This window comes from Apodemus sylvaticus, chromosome 10, assembly GCF_947179515.1.
Source record: "Apodemus sylvaticus chromosome 10, mApoSyl1.1, whole genome shotgun sequence".
NCBI classification, from domain to species: domain Eukaryota; kingdom Metazoa; phylum Chordata; class Mammalia; order Rodentia; family Muridae; genus Apodemus; species Apodemus sylvaticus.
In genome coordinates this window covers 49,290,688-49,316,224 of record NC_067481.1, presented here as the reverse complement: position 1 = coordinate 49,316,224, position 25,537 = coordinate 49,290,688, and the positions used below count along the sequence as shown (strand labels likewise).

At 45.3% G+C, this 25,537-nt stretch overlaps 1 protein-coding gene across 11 annotated transcripts in view; it reads right to left on the bottom strand.

The window, feature by feature from the left end:
- The window catches only part of Rap1gap2 (RAP1 GTPase activating protein 2), a 194,402-nt gene that overhangs the window by 32,844 nt on the left and 136,021 nt on the right, over positions 1-25,537 (bottom strand). For 9 of the 11 annotated variants that reach the window (XR_007979681.1, XM_052194010.1, XM_052194005.1 and 6 more), the window contains 7 exons: positions 23,343-23,387; positions 22,475-22,507; positions 21,921-22,133; positions 20,708-20,811; positions 8,987-9,065; positions 8,191-8,244; positions 5,620-5,703 (listed from right to left, as the gene is read on the bottom strand). Coding sequence is in view for 10 of the 11 variants with exons in the window: in XM_052194010.1 (XP_052049970.1) it covers positions 5,620-5,703; positions 8,191-8,244; positions 8,987-9,065; positions 20,708-20,811; positions 21,921-22,133; positions 22,475-22,507; positions 23,343-23,387 (612 nt within the window). In the remaining variant the exon portion in view is untranslated. The remainder of the gene's footprint in view (positions 1-5,619; positions 5,704-8,190; positions 8,245-8,986; positions 9,066-20,707; positions 20,812-21,920; positions 22,134-22,474; positions 22,508-23,342; positions 23,388-25,537) is intronic. The other 2 variants (XM_052194006.1, XM_052194009.1) reach the window with 1 other exon arrangement.

Below are 25,537 nucleotides of genomic sequence, written 5' to 3'. Positions count from 1 at the left end.
AAGAGGCTCTAGAAAGAACTCTCAAAACTCTAAAGTAGGGCTCAGCTGGTAATACGCTCCTTTAATCCCTGCACTTAGAAGGCAGAGGTAGGCAGACCTCTGTGATTTCGAGGCCAGTTGGGTCCACAAAGCAAATTCTAGGGTAGCTAGGGCTATGCAGTGAGACCCTGTCTCAAAACAAAAAGTGTAAAATAATCAAAAGTACAATAAGACCCCACTTCACCACCACTAGGATGGCTCTGATGACAAGAACAAGCGTGGGTGACGTTGCAGAGAATTCAGGACCCATGTTCATGGCTTCTTGAAAGGAATATGAACAGGGAAGATACCTGTCAACAGTCTGTCGGTTCACCAAAAGGCTAACCACTGAGCAATTCCACCTCAGGTATATATATACCCAAGACATCAAAACATAGGGTCATAAAAAAACTTGTTCATGAATATCAAGAGAAGCACTGTATATAACCCACAGGTGGAAACAACTCAGATATCTGCTAACCAATGAACAGATTTTTTTAAATGTGGTATATCTAGTCAATGGAACATTATTCAACCATAAATAAGGAAGGCATACAAGTTACAATATAGATGAACCCTGAAAACATTTATCTAAGTGAAAGAAACCAGTCAAAAATGTCACATATAAAATATTCTTCCACATCCCAAAGGTCCAGAATAGATGGATCTAGAGAACCAGAAGGCAGACTATTTTGAGAAATTCTCACGATGTAGCCCAGGCTGGCCTTGAATTTGGTATCTTCCAAGAACTAACGGAAATGGAACAGAGGAGAGACTGTCCGTGGGTGTAGGGCTTCTTTGAAGAGCAATAAGCACACCGTGCAATTAGATCATTATTGCTGTGCCACTGTGACCACACAGCAGCCACCTGTGGACATAATTGTTACCATTGTGAACTGCACGGTGTAAGAATTATAGATCAGTAAAGTTGTAGTAAAAACTTAGCAGTTAAAAAATTACTACTAGAAAAGAGTCAAAAGACATAGACATTTCACCTAAGTGAACACCCAGATGACAAGCAAACACATGGAAAGGTGTTCAACATCCTTGGCCAGCAGGGAAATGATGAACAGGCTGAGCAACACTGTGGTATACCACGCAAGCACCAAGACGGCGAAACTCAAAGCCAGCAGCACTGAATCTGGCTCAGATGCAGAAACGCTGAATCGCCCACACACTGATGGGAAAACAATCACTCCAGAAAATGGTCTGGCAGCTACACATGCAATTTACCATGCGACCAGAATTTACACTGCTAGGCCATTATCCCAGAAAAATGAAACTATAGTTTCAAAATCCAAATCCTATATAACAGTGTTTACAGTAATTCTACTCATAATTCCCCAAAGCTGGAAACAACCCTGATTGATGTTGTAGTGAATGGATAGCTAAGCAAAGTGTGGGCAGCCAGACCATGGAATACTACTCAGCAAGAAAAACAGTGCCTAAGCCAGGCATGGTGACATACACCTGCAATCCCAACACTCAGGAAGGCACCAAGTTCAAGGCCAGCCTGGGCTATACAGTGAGAATCTATCTCAAAATAATGGAAGGAGAGAGGAAAAGGAGGAAAGAAACAGGGAAGGGGGAAAAAAGAAGGGACAGAGGGAAAGAGGAAGACAGGGAAAAAAGAAAGTCATGACACTTGAGAAGTTAGATAATCTGCCGAGCAAAATAGCCCTAAAGGTCTTAACTAAAAAGCTGATAACTAATAAAGATACGATACACTATATCAGTGTGGTGCTACCACAGTGTGAAATAAAAACAAAGAACAAATAAATGGTTGCCAATGGTTAGAAACTGGAGGGAAGAGCAGAGGTGGGGGAGGGGAAGACAGGTGTGACTACAAAAGGAAAATGTAGGGAACCTTGTAGCAAGAATCTGTTTCTTGACTCTGGAACTACATATGGATAAAAACAACATAGAACGACATACACACAACACATACAATATCCATGACACAGAAACACACACCACATACAAACAAATTCATATAAGGGGCCTACAAGATGGCTCAACAGCTAAGGGCACTTGCTGCCAATCCTGATGACCTAAATTTAACTCCTGGACCCATGCAGTATAGAGCACTGACTTCTGAAAGTCATCTTCTCATCTCTGAATGTATACAGCCAACAGATGATTGATAGATAGATAGATAGATAGATAGATAGATAGATAGATAGATAGCAAGACAGATACACACAGAGACAGACACATAGACAGACATACAGACAGGTGTTTTTAAGTCCACGTGAATTGAGGAAACCAGAGTAATATTTAGATTATGTCAGCAATCCCAGTTGTGATACAGTGTCACATACAGACACACACACACACACAAAACTGCCTTCATTTCATAGCAAGGGACAGTGACAACAGCTTTCTAGATAGAGTAGCATTCTAGAATTTCCTTTCAAAATAAAAGCCCCTAGGGTCTTGGATCCTGGTAAAACACTTGCCTAGCACATGTAAGGCTCTCTGGGTTTGATCCCCAGCACCACAAAAATAAACAAGTAAATGAATACACTTACATTTAAAATGTTTTTAGGAAAATGGAAGTTAATAGCTCAGCAGGGCCTGTGATGCAGATCTGAGGGAGGTCTGTAATGAACGCTGCTGTTCACCAGGAGGCAGCTAACACCAGCCTGGGGGCCAAGACTAGCTTGCTTCCTCTTTTCCTAAATAAAGTTTTATTAGAACACAGCCCAACTCTTTACATATGTGTGAGTGGCTGCTTCTGCAAGCCAAGTGGAGTGGTTGTGGCAGAGTCCCCATGGCTCATAGTCTGAAGAGTCTACTACCCTAGAGTTTACTATGATTACCAATCCTGATCTTCAGCATGCCAGAAAGGCGTCGTCACTCCAGCCTGTGCAGCGACGTGTGGGAGAGCAGCTGCTTCCAGACAAGCTACATCTCCACTAGGAAACAATCTAGTGTGCCTTCTGGGGCGGGCACCGCTCTCCCAGGACTCATACCCAGCATGGCCATTATCATTGTCTTTGTCTTTGTACAGCCCTGGAGCTTGACCATGCACACAGGGAGGAGGACTTAGTCATCCCTGTATCACTCATGGTGCTTAGCACAGTCCATGACAACCAGGACAGTTTAGGTGAGGCTTATTAATATCCAAAGGCGAGGGTAGAGCTTTTACACAACAAATGTTCAAACTAAATGTCCTCCAGCTTTACGTCTGCAAAGTGACAAGCTGCCTGGCACACTTTTGTTTTAAGTATGTTGTCTTCCTATCTTCTCCCCTGCAGTAGCAAAGCACTGGGCACACAAACAATACAGGAGCTCCTTATCAGAGGTGGATGGTTAATAGTCAATAATTATAACTTTTGCTGGAACACTGGATTGTAATCACCTTGTAAGATATGTTTTGTTAAATTTCACAAGGGAAGAACTTTAATTACAGGAGTTATGGTAGCTGAGATGTATGAAATAAAGATGTTAATTTGTGGAAATCATTACAGTGGCAACCTGAATCATCTCCCTTAAATTGTGAGATGCATCCGAGCCAGCCTTTCAGCTCTGAAATTCTTCACCCAATTAGTGCTTTGAAGCAGACCTGTATCTTTTGTGGTCTAATATCTTCAGACAAAGAAAACAGCTAACCAAGAAAGAGATGGCCACGTAAAAACCCCACAGGACATCCATGACCTCCCATTAGCAGAGCCCAGGCACTTGGATACAACGGGGAAATGAGTATGGAATCTCCTCACAGAACCAAATGAGGAAACCGTGGTACCTTCCACTGACCATTCTGCTTGGGATGTCAGTAAATGTTCATTGTAGAAAACAGGTAGGGAAGATGGAAAGTTTGTGGCCAAATATGAAAACCACAAAGTTCAACCAAGGTGCAAATAGGTTTTTGCCTGTTTAGAATGTTTCTCCACACCCACATGCAAGATTTTGCTCAAAAACATTTCACTAGATTGCATCTCATAGATGCAATCTTTAAGAAAGATGATTTTAGCCACATAACTCCGAAGAAGCATGTGAGGTGCTAAAGGAGACAGAGATGGGCAGCAGTGGGGTACAGGGGACACGTTCACCTTTAACTGGCTTTAACAACTCATTTTCCAAGGGAGCAACGGAAGCCCTGTCTCTTCTAATCTCCACGGTGTAAATATTTCCAGCATGGCTGACTTCAACATGCCAACATGACTTTGTCGCTGGACTCTAACACCCCACTGAATGAGGAGGTGGGAAAAGACTAGCTGAGGCTAACCCATTCCCTCTCTCTTGATTGAGTTTTCCTGCAGTTGATAACTCACCAATAAATATAAGACAAAGGAGTGAGGCAGCATTAGGCTTTACTGTGTAGAACTGGCCACCATCTACAAAACTCCCAGGCCTTTTTGCAAAGTTGCCTCCCTTGAACATTCAGCTCCCTCCAATCCGATTCATGCCTTAAATGTGACAACTGTATTCAGAGCATTTAATAACCACAGAGATACTTACACACCCACGTCTATAACCACACTGCTCACAATAGCCAGGAAATGAAACCAGCCTAGATGGCTATCAACAGATGAATGGGTAAATATCACACAATGGGATTTTATGCAGCGGTGAAGAAAACTGAAATTATGACATTTGCAGAAAATGGATGCAACAGAAAATCACATGTTAAATAATCCAGACTCGGGAAGACAAATGCTGCCGATGTGGCACCTGAATTTAAGAAATCACGTGTATCTGCCAGGCACAGAGTTGGTGCACACCTTTAATCCCAGCACTCAAGAAGGAGAGGTAGGCAGATTTCTGAGTTCAAGGCCAGCCTGGTCTATATAGTTAGTTTCAGGACAGCCAAGGCATAGTGAAACTCTGTCTAAACTAAAAAACAAAATAAAATTATGGTATGTGTGTACTCATATATGTGTGTGTGTACTCATACATGTGTATGATCATATATGTATGTGTACTCATATGTATGTGTGTGTATACTCATATATCTGTGTGTTCATAGTCTTGAAAGAATAAGCGATCTCAATGAAGACAGGAAACAGAGTGGATGTGTACTCATATATGTGTGTATTTGTGATCTTAGAAGAGGAAGAGATCTCAATGAAGGTGGGAAACAGAGTGGATAATGTAACAAGATGTGTTCCACAAGGATGTGTAACAAGAAAGCAGAAGGAAGGACTAACTGGAAGGTAAGGGAATCAGCAGAATCCCAGGAGAACAGTGGGGGACAGAAACAAAAAGAACAAAATAGAATGACCCAGGAATGACAATACCAAGATTAATTTACCCTGCTAAGCTAAAATAAAAATACATTGTGTGTTTTCACTGAAAAGAGAGAGATGGGGTTGGAGAGATAGCTCTGTGTTTTCTGGCACATCTGAGGGTTCACATCTGTGAGAACTCCAGTTCCCAAGATACCAACTCTGTCTTCTGGACCCATGGGCACATGCATTCACCTGTGCACACACCCATACCAACAGGCGCGCGCACACGCACACACTGAATTAAAAATAAAACATACCTTTAAAAAAAGAAAAAAAGAATCTATCTCAGGACTCCTGCACTTAGGGTGGAGAAATAACAAGTCATGAACAAGAGACTTCAATGACCAGTGTGAAAGATGGTACTTACCTGCCTGGCCTTTTGATAAATGACCCCAAACTTGAAAGTGTTGTTGACATCATGCTCATCATAGGACACGATCATCTGAGAAGCCTAAAAAATATAGAAATTAAAAAAAACACCAAGATTGATGTCAACAGGAGGCCAGGGAAGACAGGAAAGGCATGCCCACTTCAGCAGAGTGGGCCCAGACAAGAGACGGCCGCACACACCGAGGAGGAGGAGCAAAGAGCTCTGTCTGTGTCAGGATGCTGCTCCAAGACCCTCCCTAGCTCCAACACCTTGGCTTCCTCAGCAGTAGCATCCTCCCATTCGTCCCGTCCAGATGTGCCAGCCATGGCTGAGACATACGGAGTTCACTTTACCCCACAGTTCTATTTATGCTGTATTTAAAATAATAATAATGATGATGATGATGATGATAAATCCACGTGCAAACAGCCAGTGAGGATGGCTCTGCTCTAATTCGAACTCTTTTCAGAAATTTAAGTTTGAGCAAGCTACTGTTCCTACCCAGGAGTCAGCCCATGAAATGAATGCATTTTGAGAAGATGTTAAAAGGGAAAGAAGGAGGAGGGAGGGAGGGAGGGAAGAAAGGAGGGAGGGAAGGAGAGAGAGAGAGGGAGAGGGAGAGGGAAAGGAAGAGGGAGAGGGAGAGGGAGAGAAAGGGAGAGGGAGAGGGAGAGAGAGGGGGGGAGAGGGAGAGGGAAAGGGAGAGAGGGAGAGGGAGAGAGGGAGAGAGAGAGACTGGCCACAGGTTCTAGCTACACTTGCATTTTCCCTCACAAAACTGGTACCTGAGGCCAGAAAGCACTGAAGTGTGCCTCTGAGCCCGCTGCTTGGAACTATGGAGTGTTCAGTGAGCCGCCAGCCTCGCTGGCTTCAGCTCCTTCCTCTGTCAAAGGCAGATGTGGAATTTCAGAGATGTAAGGAAACCACGCCCAAATATAGTGGAGAGCACTCAGCAGCTGTCCCTGTCTTACCATCTGTGATGGAATGTCAGAGCGGAAGCCGTTTATGAGAAGACCACCTGAGTGCTACGGGGGACCCTCTACAACACAGGCTGGAGGAAGAAACCTGGCTTTGCTTGGCTTGGCTCGGCTGGAATATGTGGCCCGAGACAGGCTGCCACTACACTTCACCTCTGCAGGGGCCTCGGCTGTCTGAGGACACTGTAAACTCTGCACATGTGAACACAGACGATACCCCCCCCCCACACACACACACACACACCTCACCTAGATTCACATCACAGCTGGACGTCAGACAGACAGCATGAAGTACAGCTGCCCTTCTGTTATCACCAGGCCTCTCAGACTTCCCAAGGCAGACATATATAAATGAGCCTCCTGGAACCTCCCAATGGATGATTGTGATGAGGACCACCACACCTGAGTTCAGTTAGGCCCCTTTGATGGAGTTTTACTGACTGATCAACCTCACCAATTCAGCTTTGATTACATAGGTAGGTCAGCCTGAATGACAGAAACCATTCTCTGGAGGGCAGCACTTTGCTGGTGTCTACGAGATGCTGAAATGACTGCAGAGAAATGACTGAGAGAAATGGTTCTGTGTAGCAAGGGACTCCGCCATCAGCTCGTCCCCACAGACACACAGAGGATTCTAAGAGTGTGGTGCCCAGTCCTTGCAATTTAAGATGTGGTCAAGGGTGTTCTGAATGTTGAAGGAGGATGAAGGTTTTGCTTCGCAACCAGAATTTTCATCTCCACATTTCCTGGTTGCCAGGGCTGAGACTTGGGAGATGGACAGAACTGACCCCAGCAAGCTGCAGCTGCAGCATAGTTGGCCACAGCAGAAGCCACAGTGGAAGCTCTCTGCTTCCATTTTCTCCCCGTGCCTCTGCTAGCTTATGAAGCACCAGTCAGTACTCAAGGCCTTTTCCTATGGGCAGTTTCAAGCACTTCTCCACTGCAGGTGATTTAAGCACTGTCACGCCATAATTGCTGTAGACTGCATCTGTTGGTTTGTTTTGCTATTATTGCTTCTCCTTGTGCTCATGCCCATGCTAGAGCTGGGGTCAAGATCAGGCCAGCTGTAGGAGGGTCAACATCAGAGAACAGCCGGCTTATTAACTAAGGCCAGCAAGGCTTAGGAGACCTCAGAACTGTAGCGAGATGGGCAATGGGGACCCAAGGCTTGGCCTCTAACGTCCTAATGTGTTTCTTTCTGAGTTCTATACCCCATACCTCCTCGATGTCAGGGTGACTGGCTCCCCAGGAACAGCTAGATTATACCAACGCCCAACACTGGCCTCAGAGAAGTACGTCTGGAGAGAGGCAGAAACTTTATGTTGCTGCCCTCCTCCACCAACCTTCACAGCAAGCCAGGGCCCTTCTCAGTGGAGCTGGAAGCCCAGGAATGGTTAGGTACGGTTCCTAGGGTGCCAGTTTGTGCACAGATAAGTAAGAAACCGATGATGACGACGACGACATAGAAGACCATCATAGAGACCCCACATGACCCCTCCATGATACAAGGAACTCCCCCCAATGAAGTCCAACATCTGTGCCAAGCTGAAGAACTGTAGACAACTGCCCCACAAGCACACAAGCTACTCACCTTGGGGTACAAGACAGGGTTGAATTTCAGGCCCACTGCATCATCACAGAAAGCCTGGGCAGGTAGAGAAACACAGAGATCAAGAACCATGCCTACAAAATACACACAGGCTCCTCTGCCCACAGACAAAGCATGATGGGAAGATAAGGCACGCTGGGTTCAAATTTTGTTGCTCATTAATGCGGACCCAGGACAATCTACTAACCTTTCTAGGGTCTCATGAAAAAGTAAAAGGCACAAAATGAAGTCTAAGAAATAGTTCTATTCTGACTAGAATACCAAAAGTCTGTCACCCTGCCCCCAACAAAAGGCACAACCCTGCAGGCATTCCTGTTCTGAGTGGGGGCCAGCCAGCCTCCCTTCTGACTCCACTGTGCTGACTCCATCCCCACGTTCTCAGTAATTCATGCAGTGGTGTGAGCCTCTGTCCTGTGACAGTCCCTTACTCAAGGCAGGGCTGGATATGGACCACACTCAGCCCAGCCCAGCCCCCACTCCGCAGGGAAGGCTCCTTTAGCCACCACCCTCCTCCTTTAAAGCGCTAGCTATGGCCAGCCCTGCCTACTTCTCCTGTCTCCTCAGTAGAGTAGGCTGTTCCCCAAGCAGCTTCAGGTGCAAGGATGACCTGGAGACAGGTAGGGAAGAAGGAAGCAGCCGCTAAGAACCACCTCACTCCATCTAGACAAAGAACAAAGTAGCCTTCCAGTTCCCAAAGCAGAACCTGCACTCCCTCCCCAGAGCTTGCCCTAAGTGGATAGAGAAAACCACCTTCCTTCCTTTAAATTTTGGCTTTTACCTTGGCGATCTGAGGGACGCTGGGCAACTTGCTCAATCCAGCCAAGGGGATTCTCTCATGCACTGTCTTCAGTTTGGACCTGTGTACAGATAAGAGTAAGAAGTGGGCATCCAGGAAGCATTGGTGGATGAAGTGGCTGAGGTCACGCCAGACAGGGCTCCTTGCTTCCCTCTCTCTGGGAACAGAGATCTGCCTCTCCAGTCCCAGTTCTAGAAAACAGACACCACACTAAAGATGGGAAAATGGCCTCCTTCCTGTGTGCACCAGGGGTTGTAGACACTTAAAGATCACACAGGGGGAAATGGCTAATGCAATTAGCCACTAGCAAGGCCACCATTAATTTTTGGTTTATGGAGGGTTTTTTTGTTTTGTTTTGTTTTGTTTTTAATTCTCCCAGGGAACTAGGCTGTTTCTAGATATATTTAGATTTTGACATGCAAATGAACCTGTATAAAAGATAATCTAATATTTGAAAATCTGGATTTACTCAAAATATAAATGGGATGGAATCTGCTTTAGAATGGGATTCAACATAAGACTCTAAATTTAGCCTGTTCCCTGATTCATTTAGCACATTATCAAAGCGCTGAATTTCACGGAACACTTTCTACATCTGCTTAGATCATCATATGATTTTTAATCCGTTAACCTTGTGGGCTGTAACTCTGTTAAGCCACCTTTTCGTTCCATGGATGAAACTCCAAGTGTTTCTGATGTAAAATTTTTAATATTCTCCTGAATTTAATTGGTTGTTTATTTAGATCATATCTATGCTCCAAAATAATGCTGGCCGCCTTCTTCTTCTTCTTCTTCTTCTTCTTCTTCTTCTTCTTCTTCTTCTTCTTCTTCTTCTTCTTCTTCTTCTTCTTCTTCTTCTTCTTCTTCCTCCTCTTCCTGTTCCTCTTCCTCCTCTTCTTCCTCCTCCTCCTCCTCCCCCTTCCTCCTCCTTTGCCTCGTCCTTCTTCTCCTCCTCCTCTTCCTCTTCCTCTTCCTCCTCCTCCTCCTCCTCCTTTCCCTTCCTCCTCCTTTCCCTCGTCCTTCTCCTCCCCCTTCTTGTTCCTGTACCTCCTTTGCCAGGTTTCTATAACAAGGCACTACTCTGGGCAAACAAAATAACAGGATAGCTTCCTGTCTTTTAATTGGTGTGTGTGGTACATGAATTATATTTTTCCCTTATTCTGTTCACTAAAGGTGTGCTACACTGTTTGTGTGAACTCTCCTGGACAGCTATCCTTTCTAAGAGGCCCCTTTACAGTGGTAAACATAGAGATTTCAACTGTTTATTGAATCAATGTGGATAATTTCAGTTCTTCCATCTAAGTGCTTGTGACATGCATTGACAGGAAGTTGTTTTATGATCTCGGGCTCTATTGTTAGCAGCTGCATCCCTCCCATATAGTGATAACCTAGTCTATTCATGGGCAGTTTTCCACTTCATTCCACAGTGCTGGACCCAAGCTCTTGCATGTGTTGAGTCAGCACTCTGGCAACCGGGCTGCACCCATCACCTGCCTGCTGTCTGTTCTTTACCTGTTTCAGCCTCAGCACCTTTACCACGCATGCGTCCTGCTCCCCGGCTTTCCCTAGTCTTTCTCATGCCCTTCTCTCTCGTCTCTGCCATTATTCTGTCCTGGCTTACCAGCCTTCATGTGTACTCATTTAGTCTTTCTTTCTCACAAACACATCTGCAGCTCTGCGTCTGTGTACGCCCGCCTCAGCTGCATCCCACACTCTTTGATAGGTAGTGTTTTTATTGCCATCTTGTCCCAAATATTTTGTCAGTTCTTTTGTGATTTCCTTTTCAGCCCACAGGTTATTTAAAGGGACTTTTAGGAAAAAAATCCAAATACGAGATTATTTTCCCCTCTAGTGTTTTATTGTTGGTTTATAAATTAATTGCCATAATCCAGGAACATAATCTATATGGCATTAAGACAATGCACAGGTCTTTTCAGTCTCCTTTCTTACAGTCCATGTGGGCTCTAGCAGGATGTATTTTTTTTCCTTTTGTTGAAAGCAAAAATATAAGATTGAACCTATTTATTGTACTGTTCAAATCTTTTATAGGACTTGCAATTTTATGGGTTTAGCCGTTTTTTTTATTTCTGTGAGAATTTTTATCAGAATTTTCTGCTAAACTGGGGTTTTGTCTACTCCCTGCTAAATGTCTTTCAGTTCCTGCCTTGGAGTCTTTGTTGTTGTTTTGTTTTCTTTCGAGGGCCACACCTATGGCTTTGCACATGCTAAGGAAGCTTTCTATCATGAAGCAGCATCTGCAGCCCCAGTTCCTGCTTTTTAAACCTAAGACTATCTTACCAAGTACATGTCCACAGCCATTAGTGCTCAGGGACCTGTCCTCTTCATTCATATATATATGAATATATATATATATTCATTTATATATATATTCATATATATATTCATTTATATATATATATAAAATGGGTTTGGTCTGTCTTTATGTCCATGCATCAAATGCATGCAAACTTGAGTTTACTGTAAGATGCCATGTGGGTGCTAGGAACCCAGATCCTCTTAACCACTGAGTCATCTCTCCAGCCTCCTGTCTCTTAACTATAAGGTAGGCTAAGGCCTATGACAGAGCCCAGCAAATAGCATCTTTCCGTACTCTATTCTAAAGAATTTTAAAACAAACAAAGTAAGCAGGAGGGTTAGGCAGCGAGGAGCTAAAAATCATTCCTGTGATGCTGACAAGGACCTAGTGAGAACACACAGTTGGTGTGGCCACGAAACGGACTTAACCAAGCCTCAGAAATTGCCCACATCACGGGTACTGTGAGGCAGGGACAAGACCCCTCCTGTGGGGAGGCTCAGGAGAAAACTCCACAAGGAAAGGGGAGAAGGAACATAACTGCACATCAAGTTCTTGCTTCAGAGCAAAGCTATCTGAAACAGGGGCGTGAACCAGGAGAGGCGGGAATGCCACACAGCAGAGTTCCTACCACGCAGTGGAAAATATTGGGAGTGGGGAGGAAACATTCCCAGGTGACAAAGGCATGCTTCTTTATGCCTGATGCTTTTTAAGTAGACTCTACACTGCCTTGTTTTAATATTGCCATGCCGGCTTTCTTAGTTATTATTTCCCTAGGGTGTCTTTACCCACTCTCTTACTCTAAACCTTTTCACGCCATTGTTTTCTCAATGTCTCTTAAAACAAACTACAGCTACATTCTTAATCCAATCTGATTTTCTAATATTTTTGGTGGCTAGCTTAATCTCGTTATATTTATGGTAACCGCTAACGTGTTTGGAATCACTGAGTCTGCCTTTTATTTTTCCTGTGGGTTATTTTCTAGCATCTCTAGCATCCCACTGAATGTATGAGGTCCCGGTGCTTGTGGGTTTGTTGCTTGACTTGGTTTTACTATTCTTTTTATCCCTCTGTATGTTGCATCTCCCAGTAAACCTGTGTGTTAACTTCCCCTCCCCCACCCTCTCCCCTGGCTGCCTGTGGAACTCGGTTACACACATGCTTCATCCACTGGCTTCTTCCCTCCTGTCAGCCTTGCTACTTTTGTTACAAATAAATATAAATCCAGCCTTCCTTTTAAACTTGCCAAAAGCCACTGCTTTGAGCCAGCCAGCAATTAAACTCGTCAATGCTATTTACCAGTTTCTGGTTACTTTTTTAATTGCACCTCTTCTTCCAGGTTCCCTTTTCTCCTGGCTAAAGTATATCCTTCAGTAATTCTTCCAGGGAGTCACTGAGAGACACACTGCTCTAATTATTTTTAATGTTTGAAAACAGTTTCATTTTATCTTTAATGATAAATGGTAATGTGGGTTAAAAGAGTTCTTGTTTGCTGTTACAACACTTTAAAGATGGTATCCCAGTGTCCAACAACTATGATGGCCAAGGGGAAATCTGCTCTCCACCTAGATGTCAGCACCTCAGAGACTGTCTTTAACTCAAATAACATCACCTTAGTTTAAGCTCTGATTTCTGTTGTTTCATTTAAACATGTCTACCAATACTGTTGCACTTTGTAAATATGATCTGCAGTGTGTGTGTGAGCTTTCTCCAGCTCTCACATAGTCACAGCACTGACTTCTGGGTAATTATTCACGACTATCTATTCTTCCCTCAGGAACACCCAAGTCAAAAGCAGAGAGCTCCCAGTCTGCCGTCCAGTCTTATCTTCTTTTGTTACACATAATCTCTTTATCTGCACTGTATCCTGGGTGGATTCCCTGAGACTAACTCCCAGCTCTCTCTTTGAACAGATTAGATTTTATCCTGTGCATTACGTTTATGTCAACAACTGCTTTTCGCTCTGATAATTCTAATTGTTCCCTAGATACACCCATGCAATCCTGATTCAATTCTCCCAGCAGCAGTTTATGGTCCAGTTGAAAGGCGCTCAACATTCTTTGATTTTTTTTAAGGTCTTAAATATGTTTTAAGTTATTCTGAAAGCACACCAATATTTGCATTTCATCAGCAGAAAATCCCTCTCCCATTTGTTGACATTTTGGCTGTCTCTTAATGTCAGTTTTCCCATGTGTTTGGAACTATCCACCCACTTTTCTCTATTCTCAGTACAAGCCACCCTGGTTGAGTTCCCACCATGGCTGCCGCTCCAAACAGCTCTGGAGGAAACCACTCACATTGTACAATGGTAGCCCAGATCATAACCTGCACTCATCTGGCTCCGCTCAACTCAGCAGCCTCCTGGTCCACCTCCCTGCTAGGGTCTTTCCTTTGTCCCAAACCATTCTCCACATCCTAGCCAGTTCATTCATTCCACATACCTGACCATGATATACTCATTCATTCTACATGCCTCATTCATGTCTGATCATGACAGGGTCTCTACTGTAGAGTACTCAGGAGAATAAGAAAACAAGCTTCCAAAATTTATGCAAGATCTAGCTTTCCTTGGCTCTCTAGGATAATCTTTTGGATCCTACACCCACTCCCATCTCATGGGCTTTGAACCATTATCAGTAGCTATCTTTTCTGCCACCCCAAGTAACCTACGAAGATCAAGACCACGGGAGGGAGATGAGTAGTAGCACTGAGAAGAATAAGAACATTCAAAGCAGGCGCTGAACATGGCAGAGTGCTCACCTAGCAAGCACAGGCCATGGGGTTGATCCCCAGCACTCTGGCACATACCAAGTGCTGACTAAACAAACGTTGAATGAATAACGCTATAACGCTATAGCATATAGCACAATAACTATTCTTTACATTGCCAAATAATTCTTTCTTGACCATCATAAATATTCTTTACATACTGCATGGATTTGAGTTTCTCTGACCAATACTTTGCTTAAAACATTCTTTTGTATTCATAAACATTGAATCCTATTTTCTTTTCATTTTTATAAATTGGCCTTTCAGTTGTCTGTTTAAGGATCTTCTAAGCATTAACAAGTTAGATGAGAAAGAAGGCTTCCATATTTTTCTATGTTCTTGAACAATTCAAATAACACAAATCTGTTCCTTTAAAGTTTAAAATATCTACCTGTAAAATCTTCTAGAGCCAGAAACATTTGGAGAGAGCTCTCTGAGAACTTCCCTAACTCACGCCACAGTTGTTGACATATTTGGATTTTTAATCTCATGATTTTGAGTTAAACTTGGCGATATGATCTTCCCTGGAAGGGCATCTGTTTCTAATGGCATTTTCAGTTTAATGGCATATGCTGCATACAACATTAATAATTACTTAATCTCTACATCTGTAGCTATTATTTTAGAAATTTATTTATTTTTATTTTGTGTGCATGAGGTTTGCCTGAATGTTTGTATGTAGACCACATGTGGCCTACAGAGACAAAAGAAGACATTAGATCCCATGAGGCTGGAGGTATAGATGGATGCAGGCTGCCTCACAGGTGCTGGGAATCCCGAATCTTCTGGAAGAACAGACAGCTCTTCTTAAACACTGAGTCATCTCTCTGGCCCCAACTATGTATCTTTTAGGCCTCATTTTGTTTACTTTAATGTAATATATTAATAAATATATATATCCCCACATATTATTTACATTGAAATATTTTGAATGTTTTTATCTCTACATATATGTTTTGTGTATTTTATCTATATGGAGAATGAGATACAGTCCTTATGTATCCCAGGCTGGTCTCCAACTCCATTCACTATAGGCAAGAGTAAGCTTGAACTCCTGGTTTTCCTAAGTTTACCTCCCATATGCTGGAATAATAAATATCTATACCATACCTGGCTTCTTTGTCTCTATATCTGACTAGATATCGATCTTGTTTTGGTTTCCCTGGTAGAAGCTGCGATTTGATAACCAAGATTTATACTCTTTTCATCCTAATTATTGTTTTCCACATTAATCTTCCTTCATCCCTTCCTCTTGTGTCTTAGTCAGGGTTTCTATTCCTGCACAAACATCATGATCACGAAGCAAGTTGGAGAAGAAAGGGTTTATTGAGCTTACACTTCCATGTTGCAGTGCATCACTAAAGGAGGTCAGGACTGGACCTCAAGCAGGTCAGGAAGCAGGAGCTGATGCAGAGGCCATGGAGGGATGTTTCTTACTGGCTTGCTTCCCCTGGCTTGCTCAGCCTGCTCTCTTATAGAACCCAAGAGCACCAGCCCAAAGGTAGTACCACCTACAAGGGGCCCTCCCCCTTGATCACTAATTGAGAAAATGCCCTACAGCTGGATCTCATGGAGGTACTTCCCCAACTGAAGCTCCTTTCTCTGTGATAACTCCAGCCTGTGTCAAGTTGACACACAAAACTAGCCAGTACAATTGACCCCTTGTCAACTTGACACACAAACACATCACCATTAAGCCTCAACCCTTACTTTCTTATTCATCCCCAAGATCTAAATTACTTTAAAAGTCCCACAGTCTTTACACATTAAAAGTACAATCACCTTAAAAAGTCCAATATCTTTAAAATTCAAAGTCTTTTAAAAATTCAAAGTCTTTTTAACTGAGGGCTCCACTAAAATACTTTCTTCCTTCAAGAGGGAAACCCATCAGGGCACAGTCACAACCAAAAGCAAAACTCAAACTCCAATGATTCAATATCTGGGATCCAACTCACAATCTTCGGGCTCCTCCAAGGGCGTAGGTCACTTCTCCAGCTCTGCCCTTTGTAACACACAGCTTGTCTTCTAGGCTCCAGCTGCCTGTACTCCACTGCTGCTGCTGTTCTTGGTGGTCATTGATGGTACTGGCAGCTCCAAAACACTGCTGACTTCTACAGTAATTAGGCTTCACCAATAGCCTCTCATAGGCTCTGTTCATGGTGACAAGCCTCTGCTCCTATGCATGACCCCTTCAAGTCCTGGGCCATCAATTGCAACTGAGGCTGCACCTTCACCAATGGCCTTCCGTGGCCTCTCACTATGCCAAGAGCCTCAGATGCTCTTCATGACCCCTTCATGCCTTCAAAACCAGTACCATCTGGGTGACTCTTACACAGTACCAAGTCCAGCCACAGCACAAAATACAACTGTGGCTATCTCTGGAACACACTCTCTGTGCTCTCAGAAAACACTTTCAAGAAGATTTCATCTTAGTGACGCTGGTCTCTTCTCAATCACCGCTAATTTCTTAGCTCCAGCTAACCAGCATCAATAGTCCCAGTAACACAAAGATTTGCTTTAGTGGTTCTGGTATCTTGTTACTCACAGCTGATTCTTCAGCCCCAGCTAACCAAAACCACCGAATCTTCACAATCAAAACATGGCCACTTTAAGAGTCTTTAATCTTCCCTCTGAAATTTCACAAGCCAGGCCTCCATCTTCTGCACTGTTCAGTAACATTGTCTTCCAAGCTCCTACAGAACTTTCCACAGCTTTTCTAGCTCAAAGTTCCAAAGTCCTTCCACAATCCTCCCCAAAACATGGTCAGGTTGTCACAGGAATACCCCACTTCTGGTACCAATTTGTCTTAGTCAGGGTTTCTATTCCTGCACAAACATCATGATCACGAAGCAAGTTGGGGAGGAAAGGGTTTATTGAGCTTACACTTCCATGTTGCAGTTCATCACTAAAAGAAGTCAGGACTGGACCTCAAGCAAGTCAGGAAACAGGAGCTGATACAGAGGCCATGGAGGGATGTTTCTTACTGGCTTGCTTCCCCTGGCCTGCTCAGCCTGCTCTCTTATAGAACCCAAGAGCACCAGCCCAAAGGTGGTACCACCCACAAGGGGCCCTCCCTCTTGATCACTAATTGAAAAAATGCCCTACAGCTGGATCTCATGGAGGCATTTTCTCAACTGAAGCTCCTTTCTCTGTGATAACTCCAGCCTGTGTCAAGTTGACACACAAAACCAGCCAATACATCTTGCTTTCTTTAGATAACAGTGTTGATAAAAATGAGGCCAGCTATCATTATCGAGAAGCTATAATATGTGGGGCCCAGACTCACTAGGGCACATAAGTACTCAATTATTTTAATAATTTCCTCACACATGAGGGGACTGAAACACTAAGAAGTCACTAATAACAACTATCTAATCACTTGCAATTATCATTTTTTTATTCAGCAATAAGCTGGGTAAAGCAATATATTTTCTTCTAACTATGGCTTTGAATACAACTTACATCACAATATTATAAATGGCATTTCTTTTTTTTTATGTGTCTGGGTGTTTTGCTTGTGTGTATGACTGTATACCATGTGCATGCCTGGGACCTTGGTGGCCAAAAGAATATGTAGAAGCCCTGGAACTTGAGTTATAGGCAATTGAGAGCCACCATGTGGGTAGTGAGAATTGAACCTGGAACCTTGAAGAACAGCTAATACTCTTAACCTCTAAGCTATCTCAACCATTAAATATCATTGCTTTATGGATACTCCATTGCTTTGTGGCTTTGACTTCCTCTCTGGCCTAAAAAGTACTTAGAAATTTATTGAGATTATTCCTAAATGGATAAGTAAATTTTCGTTTTGGGGGGGGTGTTTTTGTTTCTTTGTTTTTGTTTTTCAAGACAGGGTTTCTCTGTGTAGCCCTGACTGTCCTGGAACTCACAAATCTGCCTGCCTCTGCCTCCCAAGTGCTGGAATTAAAGGCATGCACCACCACCACCTGGCCATAAGTGAATTTTCAAAGGCATTATTTTGTTATGAATTTCTAGTTTTATTGTCAAAGTCTAAGTGAATGTGTGCAGCAGAGAGCTTACATTTTGAAACCCATTTAGACTTACTCCATGGTTCAAAGGCTGCTCAATATACTTGTCAGGACTACTTACAAGACTTTTAAAATAGAAATGTCAAGCTATACTCTAATTTAAAAATGAACAAGACGTATGTACAGAAGTCACAGCAAATAAATGCAAGTGGTCCTTAAGTGCAAGAAGAGATGCCTGTGAGGAGTGGGTATCCCCACAGTACGCAGAGGCTGCCGGCATGCTTGTCTCATGTTTTAGGCTGGAGAGCTGGTTACTAAAAATTCCAGACACCAAATGAAATAATCCAGAGGTCTGCGCTGGGACAGTCGTCACTGCCAGCAAAGGAACATCATCCCTGCCTAAGTCCTTCTTTGTGTCCGGTCAAGCTGCTAAGCCACGAGGCCAACTTTTCCTGCCTAGCTTCCAACTGGCCTGGCAATTAGTCCAGGTCCATGCTGTGGCTGTCCGGCTTCCTGGCTGGTGTGAGGCTTCCCATTGCCTTTCTACCGGCTGGCTTTCTGTGGGAGAGCCTCATTTGTGTTTCCTGGGATCCTGCAGTTACTGGTTTCAAATGTGATAGGCTTAAAACAAAAATAATTCTATGGAGAAAGATAACTGGTTATTCATCCATAAAGAGCACCAGATTCTTCCAGAATTTCCTATCGAGACTCGCTATGGAGCCCAGACCAGCCTCAAACTCCTGGCCTATGAAGTGCTATGATTATAGGCATGAGCCACCAGGGCCTAACTCCGAGTCTCTAATTACATCTGTTCTATTCCATTTGCTCTCTGAGAAAGGAGGCTCAAGCTTCAACTCTATCTCACCCACATTTTGGTCCTAACTGTCCTGTAGGATAAACCTTTGTTCCGGGTAAATACTTCATCTGGGATATATGGACTATAACACTAGAAAACAGAGCTTTGGAGATCTAATCGAGGTGGTTCACACCTTTAATCTCAACACTCAGGAGCCTGAGTCAGGAGGATTGTGAGTTGGAAGCTAGTCTTGACTACACGGTGAGCTCCAGGCCAGTCTGGGCTACAGACCCTGTTTCCAAAAAAAGGCAGAAAAGAAAGAAAACTGAAAAGGTCCTTATGATCAGCTGTCACCTCAGAAACCCCATGTAATCTTGGTCTAGTTTTTAGCAGAAGCTCGTCTAAGTGGAGATCCTATTTAGAGACCAGGATCCAGGAACTACCCACTCAAGAAACTGTTCAATTGACTCCTCCATGCCTCACAAATCTGTTGTCTACCCAGGTCAGCACTTGCATAGACAATGGCTTCCTTTCCAAATAAGTAAGTAAGGCCCCACTTAGTTGGCAAAGAACAGGCCTCACCTGTCCAACCCAGGAGCTCACTCCCAGCATCACCAAGATGCAAACAGAAGCTAGGCATATGCTAACAACTTCCTCAAATACCTCCTCCCAGAGCAGTGTTATATTTTTCCTTGTATGTTCGTTCCCATATTGAGAGCTTAAATTTTGGGCAGAAAAAAAAAAAAACCAAAATGTTATTCCTGGGGCTGAGGAGATGGTTCAGTCTGTAAAGTATTTGCCATTCAAGCAATATGGAGCTGACTTCAGATTCCCAGCACCTGAATAAAAACCTCGGCATGGCGGTGTGGACCTGTGATCTTGGTGCCAGGGAGGCAGACACAGGAGGACTGCTGTGGCTTACAGGCCAACTAGACCTGATGAGTTGGTGAGCTCCAGATTCAGTGAGACCCTGTCTCCCAAACAAAGCTGTCAACAAATACAGGAAGACACGCAACATCAACCACTGACTCCACATACACATGTGCACACCCATACACAACAGGCAAGCAGAAAAGAAGGCTGTTATTCCGATCTTCAAACACCTCCAAGTGTTTCCAGTTATACCCCACACAGTTCTTTCCAACTTCACAACAGGGGTAGGGATAAACACACAGACTCATTCGGGCTCCTAGAGCACCCTATGAAAATGACCAGAATAACACTTGTGACATATATCACTATTCTGCTTCTCTCTTGTAAGACTGTAAGCCTCTGGAAAACAGGAACTCAAACTCAGTCATGGCTGTTCCTCATCACAGTTTCTGGTTCAAAGGATCTTAGCAAACTGTATCAGTTGAACCAAATGGAAACCGGTTCTGGTTCTCTCATTCGTGATTCAGAGGGAAGGACCTTCAGTTTTCTTGCTGTGGACAGCACTTCAGCACAAGGACCAGAGCACACACGACCTTCCCAAGGTGGCTAGCAGGGGTGACAATCTTGCCAACTCTCTCCCAGAACATGGGGCTGTGACACACCCCAGTGAGCCACCCTGAGCTAGCCCTATTCTATCCTTCATCTCCTCAGACTCATGGCTTCTCCTAAGAAAGGTGGGCAAGTTCCAGAAGTTCTGGCCTAGGTGAACCTGAGGCTCAGACAGGAACACGGCCAGAAATCTCCTGCTGCCTGACATCAGACACAGCTCCCGGGATTCCAGCAGCTCTGTCCCTCCAGTACAACCAGATCAGACTGGTCAGTCAGGTATTTCTGCACTCCCCCCTTCCTTAATGCCAGCTTTGCCTGGAGAGGCGTGGTCTCTGCTAGTGTCGCAGCCCTACCTGAGGATGATCCGAAGGTACTCGATGCCCTCAGCTTCCTCGCATTTGATGGACAGGATCAAATTCCCCAGGCTGCTGCCAGTACAGTAAAAGTTTAGATGATCCTAGAAACAGAAATTGGATGTGAGCCTTCAGACATGGCCCCCATATCACCTCCTTCACCAGAAGGGAGAAGTCCCACAGAAAGGAGGAAGAGAAGGATGCTATTGCTGCAGCAGTGGTGACAGTGACAGTGACAGTGAGGATGATGATGACGATGACAATGATAAGGATAATATTAATAGGTGCCAACCACCAAGTCCTCAGGATGTGCCAGACACCATCTCATGACCTCAGTACCCATGATCCTCTTTAATCCTGACCACAGTTCTGTGTAGGAAATGATGTTACCATCCCTATTCTGACCACACAGCCAGCTGCTGACAGAGCCAGGCTCCACACCACATCTGGCTATACATTCACGTTCTCTTCAGCACCTGATGCTGAGTTCACTTTCTCACCCAGAAGGCAACCCTAACCAATCGAAACTGTGGAAGAAATCGACGAGGAGCCCAAGCAGAATGCCGTCCCTCTTCACAAGGGGGGGGCTCTCCCTGGAGCCCACTTCCCAGGCCCACCACCTTCACAATGAGGTCATGGGAGCAGCACTTACACTGCACCCTCGTGTTCAGTGAGGTTTGGATGTGACCTCTTTCAGGTGAGACTGCAAAGCTGTCTTAGGATAGACATCTCCAGAAATTTCCCTTGGCACTGTGGGGAATATATCCACTCTGAACGACAAGAGTATATTTACGAAAATGTAACTTTGTCGTTGTTAAACCATCAGTCTCATAGGACACCATCCAATCTGAGACCACCCTGAAAGAGAGCCTGAGAGATGGGTGCTGGGCAAATATAAACAGTCACCCAAGCAAGAAGGGCACAGTTTGCCTTGAGCAGTTAAAACTCCATCTCATCCTCCTGCGTCCCCAGCACGGGGCATTTCATCACCTCATTAAGCACTTGCTGGTGGTGGTCTCCAAAAGGGCTCCTCACATGGACTCTACCATTCCTAAGACTCTGCGTAACACAGGTACACAGTGAGTAGGACAGAACTTGGAAAGAGAAGACAGAGGAGCCATGGAGCAGAGATCCACATCCCCAGGCCCCTGTCCCCTGTCCCCTGTCCCCCTCCCCAAGGCAGGGCCCACTCTGGAAGGATCCCTGGGCTCACCTTGCCTAAAAAGTGCCTGCGGTAGGCCCTGGCTTCACCCCTGCACTCAAGCTTGTAGCCAAATGTGTTGGGGCTCAGGCTGTCCTCTTCTTCCTCCTCATAAACGCTGCTGCCCAGTGACGTTGGAGTACCCACGTTCTCTGGGTCCTCAATCCAGTAGCCTCCAAACTGAGGCAGGATGATCAGAGGGTATGGGCCTCCTTTTTCCACAACCTGGAAGAGAAGGGAGTTCTTGCCCTAAAGCAAACCCTGGATTCGTGGAGAGGAACCCCACCCACCTCTGAACTGTTCCAAAGAGGGAGGCCTTCTATCTCAGGTCAAGGGCAGTAACATGATGCCCCCATGGCATCTCTAGCTTCACTGGGACTCTGGGTTTTACAAGGGTACCCCCAAGTTAAACCTCAGAAAAGCTTTGGTCACAAAGCAAAGACAGGAAGGGCATTAGGTCCTCAAGTCTTAGACCCAGGATCTTCTCCATTGTGGGTCTGGGAAGGCCATGTCCTCCTCAGGAAGGGAACCCAGAGCAGGCTGTAGTAGAGTCTGGGAGCTCCTACCTCTTCAATGCTGGGATATGGGATATAGTCATCCTGCAAGATAAAGCACAGGACAGTGCCATTAGTTCCACAAGTGGCCATAACAGGCCAACGACAGTTCCACATTCCTCAGCCAGGTCTAGTGAAGGGATGTATTGGGGGACCTAGTAAAATGCATCAGGATTTCAAGGGAAGCAGAGTCAAAGAACCTCTGGCCGCAACTTTAAGGACTCAGCATCCCATGCCCATTGAACAATAGACCTGAATGCAAACCCAGCTAACAAAAGACAGAACACACAAAATGGATGCCCTGGTCACCCCCAAGACACTAACTTGTCATCCTATGGGGCTAAGACAGAAAGGGAGCTGGGCAAGTTGGCCCACAATCTCAGCACTTTGGAGTAGATCAAGAGATTGAGGTCATCCCTAACTACCCAACAAGTTCTCGGCCAACTGGGATTTTTTTAAAAAAAAAAAAAAATCCTAGCCCCTCCGTGTCCCTCCCCGCAGCTTCTTCAAATGACTAGGCCTAAGACACAGAACCTGAAGCTAAGACCTGGTAGCCCATCAGAGTCCAGAGCCTGACAAGCCTCAACACTGTGTAGGTGCACAGAAAGGAATGGGAAGAAGCCAATCCAGACCTCAGTCCTTCGGTCTCACTTGAGGTCTCCATCAATCTGCTGGGAAGCAGCCTTAAGACACTGAGCCAGGGTCACTTTGCCACCCACAAGACATGAGTCTAACAAGAGTTCAGTCATTAGTTAGCTCCTGGTGCAAAGCAGAGTTGATGTGCATACGAGGGGAATCCAACATGCTCCCTGATCCTCCTGCCTTCTTCCTACACTGGCCCCTCTCAGGCTCCACCTGGCCACTCAACTGCCTATCCCACCTTGTTCTTCTGGGGTCCTGGCCTCTGCTCTTCAAGCTTGATTCCCTGTGGAAACAAGGAAGACAGGATCCGCATAAGCATAGGTCACTGCTCATGGGTAGGAGCATCTGGGCACTTAGCCAGCTGGTGGGTACTGGAACCTCTCACCTCCCACACTTAGCAGTCGTCAGTCCCAACACCAACCCCAGATAAGGGTGTGGGGTGGCCAGTTAAGAGTATAAATAGACTTGAGCCAGGTCACCTGGGTTCAAATCCCAACACTGCCACTTCCTAGACTGGTGACCTGGCACAAGGCACAGATTCCTCTGCTTGACTCCTGTTGTGAGCTCTAAAGTGGAGAAGGTGACAGTGCCTTCCATCACAGCACACGTTAAAGGCTGGTGATAGGTTATGCATTTCAAATACCAATGGTATACACTAAACGCTGTGTGTAGAATTAGTATAAATGTGTAGGTAGTATTATCATCTCTGTGCCTAAGCAGCTTCCTGAAAGCCACAGGGCAGTGAATGAGAAAGATGAATGCCCACAGCTGCAAGTGTCAGAGTCAGCACATTGGCCCTCCTGCCTTCTAGTTCCACCTTTTTCATCGAAGGAAGAGTGTTTGAGTGACAGGCAGGAACTACAGCCCTTCAGGTCCTCATTCCACTTCCTATTTGTAACTCAGGGAGTCTCCCTAGCTACATATGTAGAACGAGGATGAGACCTCAACCTACCACCTGCATCTTCTAGATTCAAGGACCATGGTTGGGTTAAAGGGCTTTGCCTGCAGTTGCTGACAGTTCACTTCCGGGAGTAGGCCCCCTGTCCAGCAACCCTGGTTGGGTTCTGACTTAACTGGGCTGTGTGGGAGGGAAGGAAACACACAGCCTTCCCTAGACCGGAAGCAGCGGGTGATAGTATGAACCGGAGGGCGTCTGGGATTTGCATCCGAAGCTGGGTATATGATACACACCCTGCTCCCTGGACAACGGGGCTCCTGCTAACTGGGTGGGATTTGACGCAGCTTCTCTAGACTGCTGGACTGAGTCATGCACCCAGCATTGTTCAGGAGGGCGTGGGAAGGCCCCTCCCACTGACAGGTGCTTCTCACACACCCAAAGGAAGCTGCCTGGGTGGCCCAGTAGACCCTGTCCAGGTTGGCACACTGGACAGGTGGGGAGTGATGTCAAGAGTTTGTTTTGTTTGTCCTGCATTAGTCATCCCTGTCTGGGAACAGTCCCCAGGGCAGGAATGCAACCTTCCCCCAGCCTCACTGACACTCCACCTCCCTACCCCTACCAGGGAGCCCCATCCTCAGCCAGGCCCTCCCTCCTGCAAGCATTACTCTCTGCAGGAGGTACTGTCTTTATGTTCCCTTCTCCCTGTCTCCAAGAAGAAATGGAAGTTCAGAGAGGGAAATGACTTGACCAAGGGCACTCAGCCAAAGGACATCAAGTTCAGATCTGTATCTGTGCTGGGAGACTCCAAAGTATGTGCCCCCAAAGCATGCCTGGCTTCAAATTCCTACACTTGGGCTGGGATCAGGGACCTTGGATCCCAGTTTTGGTGTTTCAGAACTAGCATCGTGGCCTAACCACGTAACTGCTCCAAGACTCAGTTTCCACAATGGCAAAATGAAAAGAGATGAAACCCATGCCTAAGGGCGGAATCCAGGCACATTGTGCAGCATTCTTTCTCTGCCGGCTCCCTCTACGTAAGCTCCAACCAGGCAACTGCTGGAAACTGAGTCCACTAGTGCCAGTGCCCAGTGTACACATGGTGAGTCTTACATACTACAATTTTGCTCCCCGCCATTTCTGGGGTTCATCTGGGAAGCCACGATGGGAATCACTGTCTCTGACATAATGGGAGATTGAAAACAAGCCCCTGCTCCCAGAATAGCTGGGATGGCAAACCCAGACAAGTAGAGCAGTCCAAGAGTCAGTCCAGGGCCAGGTTCTGTGGGAGGAGGCAGGGACTTGGGCTGCAGGTGAGGGTGGGTGGGCTGAGGAGCAATCACAGAGGAGGCAGAGTGAGCCGCCAGTCTCTCACAGCGAGCTGAGATCTCATTGGCTAGCAGGGAAGTTCCCCAGCTTTGCTCTGCTATTGAGCACTTAATGATACCCTGTCTCCCACTACTCTGCAGCACATAGCTTGTTTCCGCAGCTAGATTATGAGTTTCCCTAAATGCGAATAAAATGAGTTTGCAGTCCTC